Source organism: Carassius carassius, chromosome 20, assembly GCF_963082965.1.
Source record: "Carassius carassius chromosome 20, fCarCar2.1, whole genome shotgun sequence".
NCBI lineage: Eukaryota > Metazoa > Chordata > Actinopteri > Cypriniformes > Cyprinidae > Carassius > Carassius carassius.
Window position 1 is genome coordinate 4,702,189 of NC_081774.1, and position 16,358 is coordinate 4,718,546.

At 37.9% G+C, this 16,358-nt stretch overlaps 2 protein-coding genes and 1 long non-coding RNA gene across 5 annotated transcripts; 1 reads left to right on the top strand and 2 right to left on the bottom strand.

The window, feature by feature from the left end:
- LOC132096111 (uncharacterized) lies at window positions 1-2,165 on the bottom strand. Its single transcript, XR_009422555.1, has 4 exons — window positions 2,044-2,165; window positions 1,337-1,470; window positions 491-572; window positions 1-117 (listed from the first exon to the last, which is right to left on the bottom strand). It is a non-coding gene; the product is annotated as an uncharacterized LOC132096111 (long non-coding RNA).
- A 1,116-nt stretch (window positions 2,166-3,281) lies between these two features.
- On the top strand, window positions 3,282-12,508 carry LOC132096113 (AP-1 complex subunit sigma-3-like). 2 transcript variants are annotated; one of them, XM_059501295.1, is made up of 5 exons: window positions 3,282-3,420; window positions 9,371-9,549; window positions 10,715-10,823; window positions 11,016-11,153; window positions 11,848-12,508. In XM_059501295.1, exons 1-5 carry the CDS (start codon window positions 3,418-3,420, stop codon window positions 11,881-11,883), a joined length of 465 nt encoding a protein of 154 aa, XP_059357278.1. In that variant the 5' UTR covers window positions 3,282-3,417; the 3' UTR covers window positions 11,884-12,508. The 2 variants fall into 2 exon arrangements, with proteins under 2 accessions (XP_059357278.1, XP_059357279.1); XM_059501296.1 differs by lacking the exon at window positions 3,282-3,420 and adding an exon at window positions 3,582-3,716.
- Window positions 12,509-12,786: 278 nt separating this feature from the next.
- Window positions 12,787-15,872, bottom strand: LOC132096112 (secretogranin-2b-like). 2 transcript variants are annotated; one of them, XM_059501293.1, is made up of 2 exons: window positions 15,721-15,872; window positions 12,787-15,127 (listed from the first exon to the last, which is right to left on the bottom strand). In XM_059501293.1, the coding sequence occupies exon 2, from the start codon at window positions 15,120-15,122 to the stop codon at window positions 13,353-13,355; it is 1,770 nt and encodes a 589-aa protein (XP_059357276.1). In that variant the 5' UTR covers window positions 15,123-15,127; window positions 15,721-15,872; the 3' UTR covers window positions 12,787-13,352. The 2 variants fall into 2 exon arrangements, with proteins under 2 accessions (XP_059357276.1, XP_059357277.1); XM_059501294.1 differs by lacking the exon at window positions 15,721-15,872 and adding an exon at window positions 15,244-15,376.
- Between the last annotated feature and the right edge of the window lie 486 nt (window positions 15,873-16,358).

The following is a 16,358-nucleotide window of genomic DNA, read 5'->3' on the forward strand; positions in this document are numbered from 1 at the left end:
CTCAATTGTATTTAATAAATCAAGGCGTTGAGATCAATATTGTTTATCCACTCACAACACGAGGGTCCCTGCTCTTCTCAAGCAATGGAATCAGACATTTATTCAGAACATAAACACCTGCAGCGGACACGATTCGATTAAATACTGCATCCAACATGTTCTATGTTTTAGAACAGAATATATCTACAAAAGAATATTATATAGAAGATTTTTGTAAGGAAAAAAAAATCAGCAAATATAGTGGCTGTAAAGACATTTATAATGTTACAAAAGATTTAAAATATTTCCAATACATCCCTATTCATTAAAGAATCCTGTATGTACCACAGTTTCCACACAAATATTAAGCAGCAAACTGAACAGTTGCTTTGAATAAAAGTGTCTGCTAATTGCGTAAATGTATAAGAGTATGCCGTTGTTTTTGATGCCATACACAGATTGGTGGGCATAAGAGACTTTTAAAAATAATGACATTTGACTTGTGTCTTACCAGGTTTATTGGTTGCAACAAAAAATTCCAGTCCGTCAGAGTTTATTTCCCTCTGGTTCACCATACATCTGGCATTATTGATCTGAGAGAGATTAGAGGAGAGGATGTGTCTTTATCTGTCCTGCACCTGTAAGCTTCAGCTGAATCCTGGTATTTTCTTTAATATAGTGAGGTATGATGAATCTCTTAAAGGAGCTCTCTGACACTCATACCAAAACACTAAGCAATGAGTGCTCCTTCTTAAAGGCCAAACTCCCACACCTTTCTCATCTCTGAGAGGTCCAACACATGGATGTAAACCTCCTGCAGTAGATACATAAGCAATAAATGAGTCTAAATTATTTAAGGATCATGTGACACTGAAGACTGGAGTAATGATGCTGAAAATTCAGCTTTACCATCACAGGAATGAATTATATTTAACACTAATAAACTGAAACAAACAACAGTTATTTTAAATTGTAATATTTCACAATTTTACTATATACGTTACTGTATTTTTTCACAAATATATGCAGACTTAGTGATCATAAGAGCCTTTCAAAAACATCAATTCTTACCAAGCCCAAACCTTTCAACAGTATTGTATTGTATTATCTATTTAATATTGATGTATGTATTAATATACATGTTATATTATCAATCTTAATATAATTTTTTTTCACTATCAAAAACTACATGTATATTGTATCTACCATGGTATAGGAAAATGCTAATCATTCAGGACATAATGGTATACACAGTATTAAGGTACCATACTACCATCTCCTGCAATCATACTATAGATTTATAGTAGGAAAAATAATACTTTTACCTAAAAAGTGTTTGTGTGACTGTAAAACAAACCTTTTTTGGCTATGGCCATGAGCGTTGCCTTCCCTATTCCGCTGTTGGCTCCGGTGATTATGAAGGAACGGCCTACCATGGACACATCCAGGTCCTTTGCTACAAAGCTCTTAGAGGCATTCTCAAATCCAGACCTGTTGACAACATCCAGCACATGAATCAAATCAGAAACACAACCAGCATAAAACCTCAAGAGCTGTGTTGTCCATAAAAGTGTGTTTTAAGGCAATCCTTGAACTGTTATGTGACCTCTGTGCATCTGAGACAAAGCTCATAAGACAAGAGCCCTGATCAGGGGCCAGAGGAGCTTCTGTGTGGGCACTTGAGAGAGCGGCGGGGGTCTCAATAAGGCCTACTGATGACTGACCTTTAACTGAGGGCTCGGATGAATGCATGTCAGAGGAGATGACTTGGGAAACTTCAAAAATAACATTTGTGCAAGAAACCACTACATCTAACAACATTTGGCTTGCAAGAACACAGTTTAAGACTTTGTTTTTGTAGCAGCTCTGAGCAGCTGCTGAATATATGCTCAGGCCAGAATCATTTAGTAAATTATTAAATCATCATAGCAATGAAAACCATCTTATTGCACTAATTAGAAAATAATTTCCAACAAACTTTCTCAAAAGTTATCAGCAGTAAAGCAGCCCAATTACCTCAACAACACAAACTGAATTCAGTAAGAAATTCAAAAAGTAAGTTACCTTGTATACTCTCTCATTCCCTTGATAAACCACACTATGTTCCTGCAGAGACAAATTTATTGTTTCTTCTCTACTGGACTGCAACCCCTACTTGGAGATGTGACTGCTGACAGATGCATGTGACTACTGTAGCTCCAGAGGACTCCCTCTAGTGTCAGATGATAGGTAATCAATTATACACAAGCAAGGTCATGCAAATAAATGAAGTCAGGTGGTGTTCATTTTTCAAGTGTTTGCCTTTTATGCTAAAAAATGACTTTCCAAATAACCAAAAAAACCCTCCAAGACCTACTGAAGCTTGAAAAAACTTCAAAATGTAGTAAAATCTAAGTATTTGACCCGTAAATTTTGTACATTTCCAAAATATTTAGTAATTGCAAAATTATTAATTACACACACAAATAGTAATTTTTTTGTTCATTTACCGTGAACCTACTTTCTAATTTGTGTACATTTTCACTGAAGAATGAAGTGTTAAATGACGAATAAAGAATAGTTTTATTCATAGTTCAATTATGAATGAACTTGGACTAGAACCTGACTGGACATTTTGGATTTAGACATTGCTCTGAGTACAGACGAATCCACGTCATGTGTAATAAAAGATATATATAAATACCATAAAAGAAAAAAGTAAGATCATAAAATTTAAATAAAAATACATTATTAATTTATTAATAATCGTCTTCCATTCAAACTCAATTGGTTAAGAAATAGGACTCAACAAGGTAGACTTTGACCCAACAGTTATTTATCATATAAAGCCAGTTATTATTCTGAGGAACACTGAAAAAAAAATGTTTCATTGGATTTACAATTTTTTTTTTATGGTAAGTGGTTGCAATCAATTTATTTTAGTCAAGTCAAGTCACTTACCATTAAGCAACTACTTACCATAAAAAAAATAGTAAATTCAATTAATAATTTTTTTAAGTGAATAACAAGATAATAATATTCATAATAGCAAACTGTACTTTAATTAATATTATTATATTATATTTTTATGACAAAAATAGTTTATTCTTCATTGTTTTTTAAGTTGGTTGCTTAACAACATAGTCATTCATGTCATATCTATATCCGTAAATATGAAGGTTGCATTTACAAAAGGCGTTTTAAAGGTAACGTACAGGAAAATATGTGAGGAGGGTGTTGTCCCGCCCCTTTCAAGACAGGTGCAATGCTTTAACCAATCAGAGCTCAGACATGGGAGGCGAAAACAAAGGCGACCGCTCAGATACGCATCTGCGCATGCGTAGCTTTTCTCTCTCTCCACAGTTTGGGAAGGGCAGCGATGACTCCGGCCTTGACCAGCCGGGAAGTGGATAGGAATTTTGTGGATTTCAACATTCTTTCCGTATTTCTTACTTCAATATGGTAAGTTGCACAGTTTATTATTTTGCCTCGCCTAAAAGCACACATTTAGATCACAGGTGATTTCTTCCACAGGTTGAGCTCGTGCACGTGTCAGGACTTAAATTCAAATTCACCTGCGGACTTTAAAACTTCCGTCCTTCATGAGCTGCTTTTAAAGAAAGAAAACAGTGTCATTTAGAGCTGGTGTAATTCATCTAAAGTTGTTTTATTCAAAGTCTGAGCAAATGAATCGGGTGTCATTTAAATGCTGAGGGAGTTAAAGGTGTTAAAGTAATCTCATCTGTCTGGACAAACAGGTTTGTTCGTTTCCCTCGATACTGGATTGTCAGATTTTGACACTCGGCAAGCAAATTGTTATAAAACCTTTGTTTGAAGAAAACGTGCATGCAAAGTTCTGGTTTAGCTTACTTGATTTGGCGGCCAGGTAAACTCGTTTATTTGTTGTTCAACTAGAAGTTGACTAGAACAAAGAGTGTTTGACGTTTGACTGCTGCTGACATGTTTACAGAAGAGCTATTTGTTCTTCTGGTTAATGTGTGCAAGAATGAAGAAGAATGAGTTAAGAGTACCTTATAAACCAATCACAGTATAACAAATGAAATGTTAACATTTGCTATTATTACATTTTTTTTTATATTGAGTAATATATTGATATTGAATAATTATATTTTTTCTATATAATTTATTTATTAATATTTTGCACTTTATCTTTTTAACTACAGTCGTGGCCAAAAGTTTTGAGAATTACATAAATATTGGAAATTGGAAAAGTTGCTGCGTAAGTTTTTATAATAGCAATTTGCATATACTCCAGAATGTTATGAAGAGTGATCAGATGAATTGCATAGTCCTTCTTTGCCATGGAAATTAACTTAATCCCAAAAAAACCTTTCCACTGCATTTCATTGCTGTCATTAAAGGACCTGCTGAGATCATTTCAGTAATCGTCTTGTTAACTCAGGTGAGAATGTTGACGAGCACAAGGCTGGAGATCATTATGTCAGGCTGATTGGGTTAGAATGGCAGACTTGACATGTTAAAAGGAGGGTGATGCTTGAAATCATTGTTCTTCCATTGTTAACCATGGTGACCTGCAAAGAAACGCGTGCAGCCATCATTGTGTTGCATAAAAATGGCTTCTCATGCAAGGATATTGTGGCTACTAAGATTGCACCTAAATCAACAATTTATAGGATCATCAAGAACTTCAAGGAAAGAGGTTCAATTCTTGTAAAGAAGGCTTCAGGGCATCCAAGAAAGTCCAGCAAGCGCCAGGATCGTCTTCTAAAGAGGATTCAGCTGTGGGATCGGAGTGCCACCAGTGCAGAGCTTGCTCAGGAATGGCAGCAGGCAGATGTGAGCGCATCTGCACGCACAGTGAGGCCAAGACTTTTGGAAGATGGCCTGGTGTCAAGAAGGGCAGCAAAGAAGCCACTTCTCTCCAAAAAAAACATCAGGGACAGATTGATCTTCTGCAGAAAGTATAGTGAATGGACTGCTGAGGACTGGGGCAAAGTCATATTCTCCGATGAAGCCCCTTTCCGATTGTTTGGGGCATCTGGAAAAAGGCTTCTCCGGAGAAGAAAAGGTGAGCGCTACCATCAGTCCTGTGTCATGCCAACAGTAAAGCATCCTGACACCATTCATGTGTGCGGTTGCTTCTCATCCAAGGGAGTGGGCTCACGCACAATTCTGCCCAAAAACACAGCCATGAATAAAGAATGGTACCAAAACACCCTCCAACAGCAACTTCTTCCAACAATCCAACAACAGTTTGGTGAAGAACAATGCATTTTCCAGCACGATGGAGCACCGTGCCATAAGGCAAAAGTGATAACTAAGCAGCTCGGGGACCAGAATGTTGAAATTTTGGGTCCATGGCCTGGAAACTCCCCAGATCTTAATCCCATTGAGAACTTGTGGTCAATCCTCAAGAGGCGGGTGGACAAACAAAAACCCACTAATTCTGACAAACTCCAAGAAGTGATTATGAAAGAATGGGTTGCTATCAGACAGGATTTGGCCCAGAAGTTGATTGAGAGCATGCCCAGTCAAATTGCAGAGGTCCTGAAAAAGAAGGGCCAACACTGCAAATACTGACTCTTTGCATAAATGTCATGTAATTGTCGATAAGAGCCTTTGAAACGTATGAAGTGCTTTTAATTATATGTCAGTACATCACAGAAACAAAGATCTAAAAGCAGTTTAGCAGCAAACTTTTTGAAAACTAATATTTATGTAATTCTCACAACTTTTGGCCACGACTGTATTAATACATTTAAAAACAATACTTTAATACTCAAATTACATGAAAATCATGCTGTAAAAATATAATGTTGTCTAATGAAATCAGTCAGTAATCTATATTACTAATAATAATTTTGCTCATACATATCTGTTTGTATGAAAAAACTTAAAATAGTAAAATAAATCTAAAAATAAATTTACTTTCAAACTGAGTAATATTTTAATACATTTTATTTTTTATTGAATTACATCATTATTAGTATTATAATTTACAGCATATATATATATGAATTTGGTAAGTGTTGGCAAATTCTCTCCAGAATAGTAATACAATACATGCAGGTCCACAATGCTTCATCTGATATTGTCTGTATGCATCTGAGTAATTACAAGTGATGAAGAAGTGGCCCTTTTAATTTCAAAGAGATAACAACACAGTGCAGAATCTCATTTAAACTGCAGCGAGTGTGTTAGTAAGCATGTTCTCCTGTGTGCTGTAGCCGCTCACAGCTGTGTCGACCCAAACAATAGAAGGAAAATGAAATCAGAGCAACACAGAACTGAAATCTAAGCAGGAATAGGCTCAAGAGGAAGCTCGGAGCGTCATTTAAACCCTTCCCTGGTGAAACTTTGTGTGTGGGAGAGAGGGAGAGGGGTGTGTGTGTAAGGAGAGAATCATATTCCTCTGGAGCACAATAGTAGACCCGACGCAGTGCATGCTTCTGTTTCCTTGTTTTTTTCCTTGTGTTTTCAACTTTCGTCTCTCATCAGGATTTACTGAGGAAGCAAATAAACTCTTTGCCAGCATGTTTTGGTCATAACAATGAAGCAGCTTGAGGGTTCCATTTCCCCACCTGGTGTTCCTGCATCTGTGTGCATGTGTGTTTGCAAGCAAAATGAGTTGCTTGTAGCAGATTCATTAATTCTCTCATTAAACATAACAATCGACTTTAGGAGGACAAACCTTAGGACTCAACTTACTCATTTTACATAGAAAATGTACATTTACATTTAGCAGATGCTTTTATCCAAAGCGACTTACAGTGGATTCAGGCTATACATTTTTTTTATCGGTATGTGTGTTCCCTGGGAATTGAACCCATGACCTTTTGCGCTGTTAACGCAATGCTCTCCCACTGAGACACAGGAACACACCTAAAATGTACTCGCCTTCAGTCCATCCAAGATCTGGATGAATTTGAGAAATTTAGCATTATATCATCAATGAATCATCTGCAGTGAATGGGTGCCGTCAGAATGAGAGTCCAGACAGCTGATAAAAACATCACAATCCACACCACTCCAGTCCATCAGTTTTGTCTTGTAAAGTGAAAAAGCTGTTTGTAACAAACAAATTAATCAAATTTAACTTTAAAAAATGTCCTCTATCCATAATGCTTTCTCTGGTGAAATGCCATCTTATATGAATCGGGAGAGAAAAAATATGCACAGATTCAGCTCTGTTTACAAGTGGAAACAGTTCTAAAATAATTTGTCTCTGAATTTTAATCATTAGGAGATGGAAGTGTTGTTATGGATTGTAGGCAACTTTTCAACTCATAAGACATTCATTGATGAACTGGATATGGAATTCTAGTGTATTGCATATAACAATATTATACTGTACAATGCATTATACTGTAGCTGTTTTAATGCAAAACAATAAGCAATATGCAATGCAATAATCAATAGACATTTAGAATAGTTAGGCCTATTTGCTTGTTGTCATATGACTGCATTACACTGTTTAATTCAGCAGTTTATGTCTAGTCAAAATATTGGAAGTAAAAAAAATAAATTTTGTGTAGAAAATGTAACTTTCGACAGCATAATTAATGATTTCGTTATATTTAAAAGTTTTTCAGTTCATTAGAAATAATTGCACTGTGGAATACTGTATTCTGCACAGGGATTTAGGCTATACTGCACATTTTTATATTTCTTCACAACTGTAATTTAAAAAAAAAAATGTTTCAATTATTATAAATGTCTCTGTATTGAACGCTGTTTTATTGCTCATCATTACTAATTTCTGTGTACTCAAGTTTTTCTTATGAAATGCCTTTTTCAAGCAATAAAAGTGAACAGCCCAGTTCCATTTATTTTGTGTGTTTTTAATCTTGTTTCAGAGGTGTGACTCAGGTTTCTGTGTAATAGTTTCTGTTAATAGTTGTGACCTGATAATTCTGTGAAAAAAGTAGTTTGTGTGACTCGGTAAGAGAGCATCACATTCTCTGCATCCGTGACGTATGTCTATGAGAAGACAAAGCTTTTTCAAGCATTGCCAGATTAATGTGCTAATGAAGGGGGAGGAGAAATGAGGAGTTCTCCGAAATTTTGTTCTTGGTGTCATTGCATTGAGCTGATTAGTTCTTGTGTGGAAAGGATTCACGCAGGGGTCCATCCTGTGGCTGACAGGATCTTTGTCTCACGGATATTGAATCTCATATTGATTGAGTTTGTGAGACAGTGAAAAGGTTATCTTTAGTTCTTTGTCTGAAGTGCAGTTGGTCTTTTTCTGTGTATTTCCTGTTTCCTAAAATTCCTAGAATTGTTTTTACAGGCTCCGCAAGACCAGAGAGAGGAAATATGGGGGAAATGGGATCAGAACACAATGCAGGCCAGATATGAACCTGCGTTTCTCGCATGAGCGCCACAGCTCAACATATTTAGAGCTTGTGCACTAGTCTATGTTATCATGAGCAAATCTAGGTAAGATTTACCCATGATAACCTAGACTAGTGCACAAGCTCTAGATACGTTGAGGATAGGTTACTCAGCCGTAACGTTGCCAGGAAGATTTTTGCATTGACGCTATGTCTGAGCAAAGCTGTGAGATTCATTTGAGTATTCAAAAGTTTAGTTGGCTCTATTGTCAAGTTTGTGCCAAACCACAAAGAATCTGGTGCAGTTACCCCATGTTGTTTATTTGCAAACCTGAGATGTGACTGTTGTTGAGGGACATGTTGTTAAATTGCACAGATGCTAAAATGAAGAGCTCCTCTCAGTTGAAGACAGTGATGAATTTAGTCGACAGATTGATGGAAAAAAATATTTTCATGCACTACCATATTTCCAGCACAGCTGTTCAAATGCAGTCTTCATCTTGGCACATATGTGATCTTGTAAATTTAAAGGAAAATGTGATGGTGGTTATGTGTGTAAGTGGTTGATGGGAGGTACTGTAAATAGTAAGGATATGGGTACACTTCGTAATATTTGCTACGAAATTACAGATTCGGTACAGAATGACGTCCACCCACTTGAATCATTTTGGCCTTGACTCTAGTGTGAAACCCTTTAGTCCACCTGCTGTGTTGAATTTCTGTCTACCATCTGCTTCCCTTCAGCATCTGCAGAAAAGCCCTGCATAAAGAGCATTTTGTACATAGATTTATGATATTTTTCCTTTTGAATGCATTGCAACAGTTATGTTTCTATGAAGTTTTAGTTTATGATACAGACCAGTACAAAAAGCAACATTAATTTAAAATGAAAAGTAAAGGATTATTCGCAATTAATTTAGCAATGGCACTCATGCATAGTGACTCAAAGGAACAGTCTTGGTAACTCATTACCTTTGGGGTTTGAACCTACAACCTTTGGATAACCAACCTGGATCATTAACCACTAGACAACACCCACTCCAAACGATGAAAGAATGAAACCATCATTAATTAATACATGTTCTTTTTCCCGACAGATGCACTTCCTGTTGCTGTTCAGTCGTCAGGGGAAGTTACGGCTGCAGAAATGGTTCCTGCCCCTGCCAGAGAGAGAGAGGAAGAAGATTGTGAAGGACATGACCACTATGGTGTTGTCAAGAAAACCACGCACATGTAACTTCCTGCACTGGAAGGACCTGAAAATTGTCTATAAGAGGTGAGCATTCATCCCAGGCCCAAGGAGAATGTCCCGCAGGATTAAATTTCGGGCTATTTTCAGTATGTCTTCAGTAAGAGCATGCTGGTTTCAAACAAAATGATGGTGTTAGATTCAGCATTAATTAAAAGCCCAGCTGCTAGGCGCTCGTGTTTGGTCATTAGTCATCACAAGGTGTGAGCAAAAGATTCTAAAATCTAGTCGGCTGTCAAGATCTTATGTGGGCTAATTAAAATACCACATGGGAAGGTTTCTGCGTCCGGAATCGAGTTTGTTGCCCCGTCCTGTGCTGTAGTTTTAGAACTGGTTCAGGCCAGTTCTTCTGCTATTGCTTATGTCATTAGCTGACGACATGCCCCTTTCTGAGTCCTCCTTGTTTTCTGGCCAAACCTAGTGGCAGCTTTTTACACAATGGCCCTCTATTACCCCTCAATAGTGTCTGAAAATGGACCCAAATGCTCACAATGGGAAATATTAGTGCTTCATCTTTTCATTATGATAAATCAGTTAGAAGGTGTATTATAAAAATTTTAATGTCACTTGAAGATTAAATACTCTTTATCAATATAAAAAATAATTTACAATCCATTTATTAATGCGACCTTCCAAGTAAAATAAGACGTCGCTTTTATTTTTTCCGAACTGATTTGATCATAAAAAATAAAGAGCTTTTTAATCTATGGAACCATATTTTAACCCTGTATAGTAGAAAATTACCGAAAAGAGGGATTTTCTGAGTAATAAAATTCAAAGAACCACTGAAGAACTTTTGTTTTTGTGAGTGGGTATGGAAATATTTTAGAGAAAATGTTTAATTGTGCTTGTAAACTTTAATGCTTCAGAGCCTGGCTTTTTTCTGGTGAATATCCTTCGGTCAGGGACTGAAACCATCGTGTTTCTGAGAGTGAGTTTTCACATTTGTGTTCCTGAGAGCCTGTTACTCACACTCTTCTGGTTCAGATCTGTATTTCACACCTTTCTTAAACCGGTCTCTCTGTTCTTTCCTCCCTTTTTTTTTTTTTTTTTTTTTAATACAGATATTTACCATGTGAGCCGTTCCATTACAGAGACTGTAGATGGCAACTGTGAGGATAGTGTGTACTATTTTCAGTATTTTTTATGAATGAAAATAAGCATACGTCTGTGTTTTGCTACTTGTTTGTAGGTACGCCAGTCTGTATTTCTGCTGTGCTTTGGAGAACCAGGATAATGAACTTCTGGCTTTAGAGATTCTGCACCGTTATGTGGAGCTACTTGACAAATACTTTGGCAATGTAAATACATTTTCTTAATTTATCACATCTGGAGCAAATATTTGTATATATCTAATAAAATATATGAAACAATATTGTTTATATTTAATTTTTTTTTGTTGTATAGACTGAACACTGAATTTTTGTTCTTTTATTCTGTGTCTCTTATTCTTTTTTTATACCAATTTCTGTCTGTGTAATATTATCCTACAGGTATGTGAGCTGGACATCATCTTTAACTTTGAGAAGGCTTATTTCATCCTGGATGAGTTTCTGATGGGTGGAGAGATTCAGGAGACGTCAAAACAGTCTATTGCAAAGTCTGTAGAGGCCTCCGATATGCTGCAAGAGGTGAGACACTAAATTTAATCTGCATTTAGGTTAATATGTTTGTAAAATGAAACTGAAAATAAGTTTTATTTAACAGTTTTATAGTAGAAAAAAGTATCTTCCATCCCTGTAAATTGCTGCTGTTCTGAACTTTTTAAAATAATAATAATTGGACACATTTCAGTCAGACATTTCAGATTGAAAAAATCTGCAGCTGTTTTAATGGTTCTGCCCACACAGTTATAAAGCTCTACTTTGGCTATCACCTTCATTAAACTTTATAGATTTGACAAAGACAGATTAATAAACAGACCTGTCTGAGAGTGTTGTTTTACAGAGCAACTCTCAGTACCACTAAATGCCAGCTTTCCCAGCCTGCCTTATTAAAAGAATAGTTTGAAAATTGAAATCCAAATTGAAAATGATGTGATTTACTCCCATTCAAAGCTGGCATATTGAGCACTCACAGGACTATAGCATAAGGGGTATAAATGACACAAGCGTGAATAAATAATTACCTAATTTTCATTTTGGAGTCATATCTTCCTTCAAGACCCATATGGCATCTGATCATGTGTTGTCCACATATCATTCTAATAAGCAGGGTCCATACATCTGAAGAAGAGTTCACCTCTACATGGAAAGGGAACCTGGAGATGTCACTTAATATTATGCAAAAGGGTAATCCGTTATATGCCTGTTTTCTTCTCTTCAGACGATGGAAGAATACATGAGCAAACCAGCCTTCTGACAGCAGCTGACATGATACAATGTGACAAAAGGGAAAGAAGCCTGCCTCCGCAGTGTAGGTTGTGTCCTTCACTCAGGACACAATTTTTCATGACAAGAAATTACAGACGTCATTTATGAGGGATGCAGATTTTTTTTTTCTTATTTATTATTATTATTATTTTCTTCTCAATGATTGTATGAACTCCTTTATCAATTCCACTAACATTTCAATAGAACTGAATCAGGGTTCATGTTGTGTTTTTGAATAGGTTATGTCAGCTTATAAAAATAAATGTTATGCAGAATTTCTTTGATGGCTCCAGCATGCATATACAAATGCAACCATAGATTCAGCTGATAATTTTCAACTTGTATACCAAAATCATTTTATATGATGTGAATATTTGCAATAACCTTAAACCTTTTCTTTTCTGAAGTGCCTTTTCATGGTTTTTAAACATGTTGCATGTCTCAGAATACATTTAGTTCAAGAAAGGAAAACTAATTTTTGATGAAATGTTAATGCTGCTTTATCAGCACACTTTGTTGATATTGTCTTATTAAAATGGTCTTTTTGATATGATTTAGTCTCAGGCAAGTGTTTGCAATTTTCTCTAATTAAATGCATCCAGTGCTCTCTAAAATCCCTCCAGCAGTTTATTTTTGTGCACTATAATGGATTTGTTTTCTATTAATATCTCTTATTATAAGACTATGCTTGGCACTGTTTTAGGTCCTGTATCATCAAGTGGACGTCCTTGGCTTTTTCTATGACATCAAATGTAAATTTCATTTTTGTGATATTTTTTCTTCACTTTTAAGATCTAACACATACTGGGTTTCATGTTTCTTGTTTTAAGTCATATGATATTTTTATGTTGAATCATGTTCAGTGTAATAAGGCAGCATAATACAGCGAGAGGAAAAATAATACGGTAATGCTTTATTCATGTTTCTCTTCTCACACTTTAGAACACGTACAAAATGATTTATAAATGAGAATTACATCCATCTTTATTGGTTTGATAATGAAATAGCCTGTAAAGATTGCAGCAAGGGGAGTCCTACGACTACAGGAACATTCTCTTGATACCAACAAAAGGAACAAGAAAACATTTCGAGGACCACCAATTCATAAACGACAGATAAAATACACTTGAACTCTCGCACATTGATATACCATATATATTTACATCATATAGAATTCCATGATAACTAAAGCACTTTAAACGGTTTACTTTTTTTAATAACTTTTGAGGAGATATAGGCATGTCCCACGAGTAAGCAATATTTTTTTCCCCTTTCATACTCCGACAAGTCCCTTCTGTGGCAGGATTGGACAGTAGGAGTTTCTTACAACCAGTTTGCAATTTGGACAGTTCAGAAGTCGTTCATGTAGCCATAGCAACCATATCAAATAGATAAAAGGTCAAGGGGTGGGACTTGTCAGAATACGAGCAGGAGGAAAAAAATACACTCTCAGGCTCTTCACATTCCTACAACCATTTTCCCGTGATACTCTTTACCCTCTTCTGTTCCAGGCACAGGTGGGGTTTGATCTACGGTCTCCTGTGCTAAATCTTGAGTGGGCGGCTTTTGGGGTGCTTCGGGCTCCTCTTTTCCTTGGGTGTCTCTTTTGGTGGGCATGCTTTTTCCATTATCAACCTGATCAAAGAAATCTTTCATGGCCTCCTCATACAAATCATAAGGCAACTGTCCGTTCATGGTAGAATCGATGGCTCTCTTGCGATCGCTCGAGCTGGTGTCGGGGTACTCAGTCAGGAGTTTGGCTGCTAGGAAGGTTGACTCTTCATCCTCATCCACTGCATCATCATTGTAATCATCTTTTCTTTTGCTTGGAGCTTTGTTTAACTCGGACAGGAACAAGCTTCCCCGTCTTCCACTGGGGTTGAAGTACTTTGCCATGGCTGTTTTGTAGGGCCTTTGCTTTAGCAAAGAAAACTTTGCATTCTTATTGGCCAGATTCCCTAACCCAAGGACTTTCAGGATATCCTCCGTTTTGACATCAGGATGGATATCGCTCACTGTGACTTCAGGCTGTCGACCGTTGTAATACTTGATGACACGGCTCTTAAACCGAGGTTGGCTGGGCTTCCGAGCCAGCTGGGTCTCAGGAAGGCGTTGTTGTTGTTTTCTGGTTTCCTCCATGAAGAGCATTCCAACCAGGTCCTCTGGAGGCACCTGGAGCTTCGTTGAAATAGCTGACAGCAGTTGTTTGATAGCCCTAGGGTCGATTAGAGAGGGTTGGGACAGTAGCCTCTTCCTTCCTTCCATCAGGTCCCGTTTTTGTGCCTGGTTTGTCATCTCCAAGACCTTCAACAGGTAGTAATCCACAAGTTTTGTGTCATCGTCTGGGTTCTCATCATCGTCTTCAGTAGGGCTAGCTCGTCTATCAATGGCCTTGCCCTGCTCTCTGTTATCTCCTAGCCCTCGTTCGTATTCTTCACGGCTTCCTTTAACTACTTCCTCCGTCTCGAGCTGCTCCTCTAGCGGTACCCATTCCTCCCCTCCGGTCACATCCTCGTACGCCAGGTTTCTAACCTTGTAGAGGTCTCCGTCATCTTCGGCATCTTCATCATCCTGGTTCTCTCGTTTCTGGTTCTGCATGGCAGATAGTTTACCAAGCTCTTCGAAAATAGAGCGCATGTTGGCAAGGCTCTGAGGGGTGTACTGCTCGTCCAAATCCTCAGTCGCACGCTTGCTGTCCCTGCCGTTCTCCTCATCCTCAAACATCAGCGGATACTTCTTGTGCGGCTTCACGAAGCCCCCGTAGTCTCTAGCAGGGCTCTCTGCGTCTACCACCGGGCGTCTGCTCTTGTGAGAACGCTGTTCGTTTCCAGGCACTGGCTGGCTTGCCGGAGTCTCTCCAGCTTGTTCAAGCACCTGCAGCAGAGATCGAACCCACTGTGGCACCTTGTTTTCAGGCCAACGGGTGGCATCCTCACGCGTGGGTGTGTTCTCGTCCTGTTGGGAGGCAAGCTGCACTAGAAAGCGGAATTTGTCCACCTCGTCGTAGTCCCCTGTTGGACTCTCTGGTCCATCGGCTCTCTGCTTCAAGCTTTCGATGTACTCCAGAGCTTTGATCATATCGGAGCTGGGAGCAAGGAAGCCACTCTGGTCTCCGCCTCGCAGGCGATGTTGGCGCACGGAGGCGCTCTGCACGGTTAGTGTTTGGAGAAGGGAAACAAGCAGGACTGCCACCCCTCCGACGGACAGTTTTGGTAGAGACAACATCATACAGCCTAGAGATAAACAAGCATAAAACAGTTAATCCATGCAGTGTTTTTATTAATGGTGCAACCTTGATATTTAAAATGCATGTAGTGTAGCTACAATTCTGTTCAAGTTTAAAAACTACCTATGAAATCAGTTCTTAGAGTTGTTAAAATTGTTTCCCAGACCGAGAAGCAGCGACGCTATGAACGCCAGAGCAGCAATGAGATCAGTCAGAACACAACATGTTTTTAAATGACAACAGCACTGGATGAGTCACCGCCTGTTGTCAAGGTAACCTTTCACTTGTGGCTACGGATCTCTGAGAACAGAACTATTGATATTTTCAAATGTGTTTGTAAGAACAAATCTCGATTTAAAAAACAGTCTAGTTGGAATACATTTCACTGATCTTTTCGCGACGAAATCGAGTAGATAATCCACAGATGAGATATGCTGCTGATGAGTGATAGTATCTTATCAACAAAGCCGGAAAGAAAAGGAACAAAAGCTCTAACGTTACTCGTCTGTAACCCTCGCAAAGCAGACTAGCGCATACGTTAACTGTTTTCACTGAGCGTCATTTTGTGAACACACAAAAATTTAAAATGAGCCGTCGTACCTTTTGTGTAGAGCTCAGAGAATGTGAATGAGCGTGAACAGCATGTCCTCAGTGCTGCCTCAATGCGCTTCGGTTGTGTTTCAGCACCGGACAGCTCCCCGCGCTATATGAGGCGGCACCTGACCGATGCGTCACCGATGCTCACGTAATTCCGCGGCTCTGAATCCATTCGTACCGATGGTAACCATTCACAACGTTTATCTCTGAGAAACTGAACCTCTTGCATTAACCTCTTGGTCTATATTTTAGGTATGTTTTATTCATAAAGAAGAGGATAGTGCTTTTTGTGAACAACAGAAAGGTATAACTAAATTTGCATAGCATATATCCTTACAGTATTTTACCATAGCCTATGACTAAACAGACGCTTTTGCAATACAGTGAATGTGTTGTCTAATTGTATAATGCAATAAAACTGTTAAATTGGTTTAAGCTGTCAATGAAATATATATATAAAAAAGATGTAAACAAGACGGTAGAATGTTTCTGAAGCTTCCTAAAGAGAAAATACCATGATTTTTACAATTGTAAAGCTAATTATGCCACACTTTTATATATATAAAAAAAAGATACAAAGCTTTTACTGGGGCGGTACCCAAATGCACAAACGATAAAGGTACTTCTTTATATCCTATTTA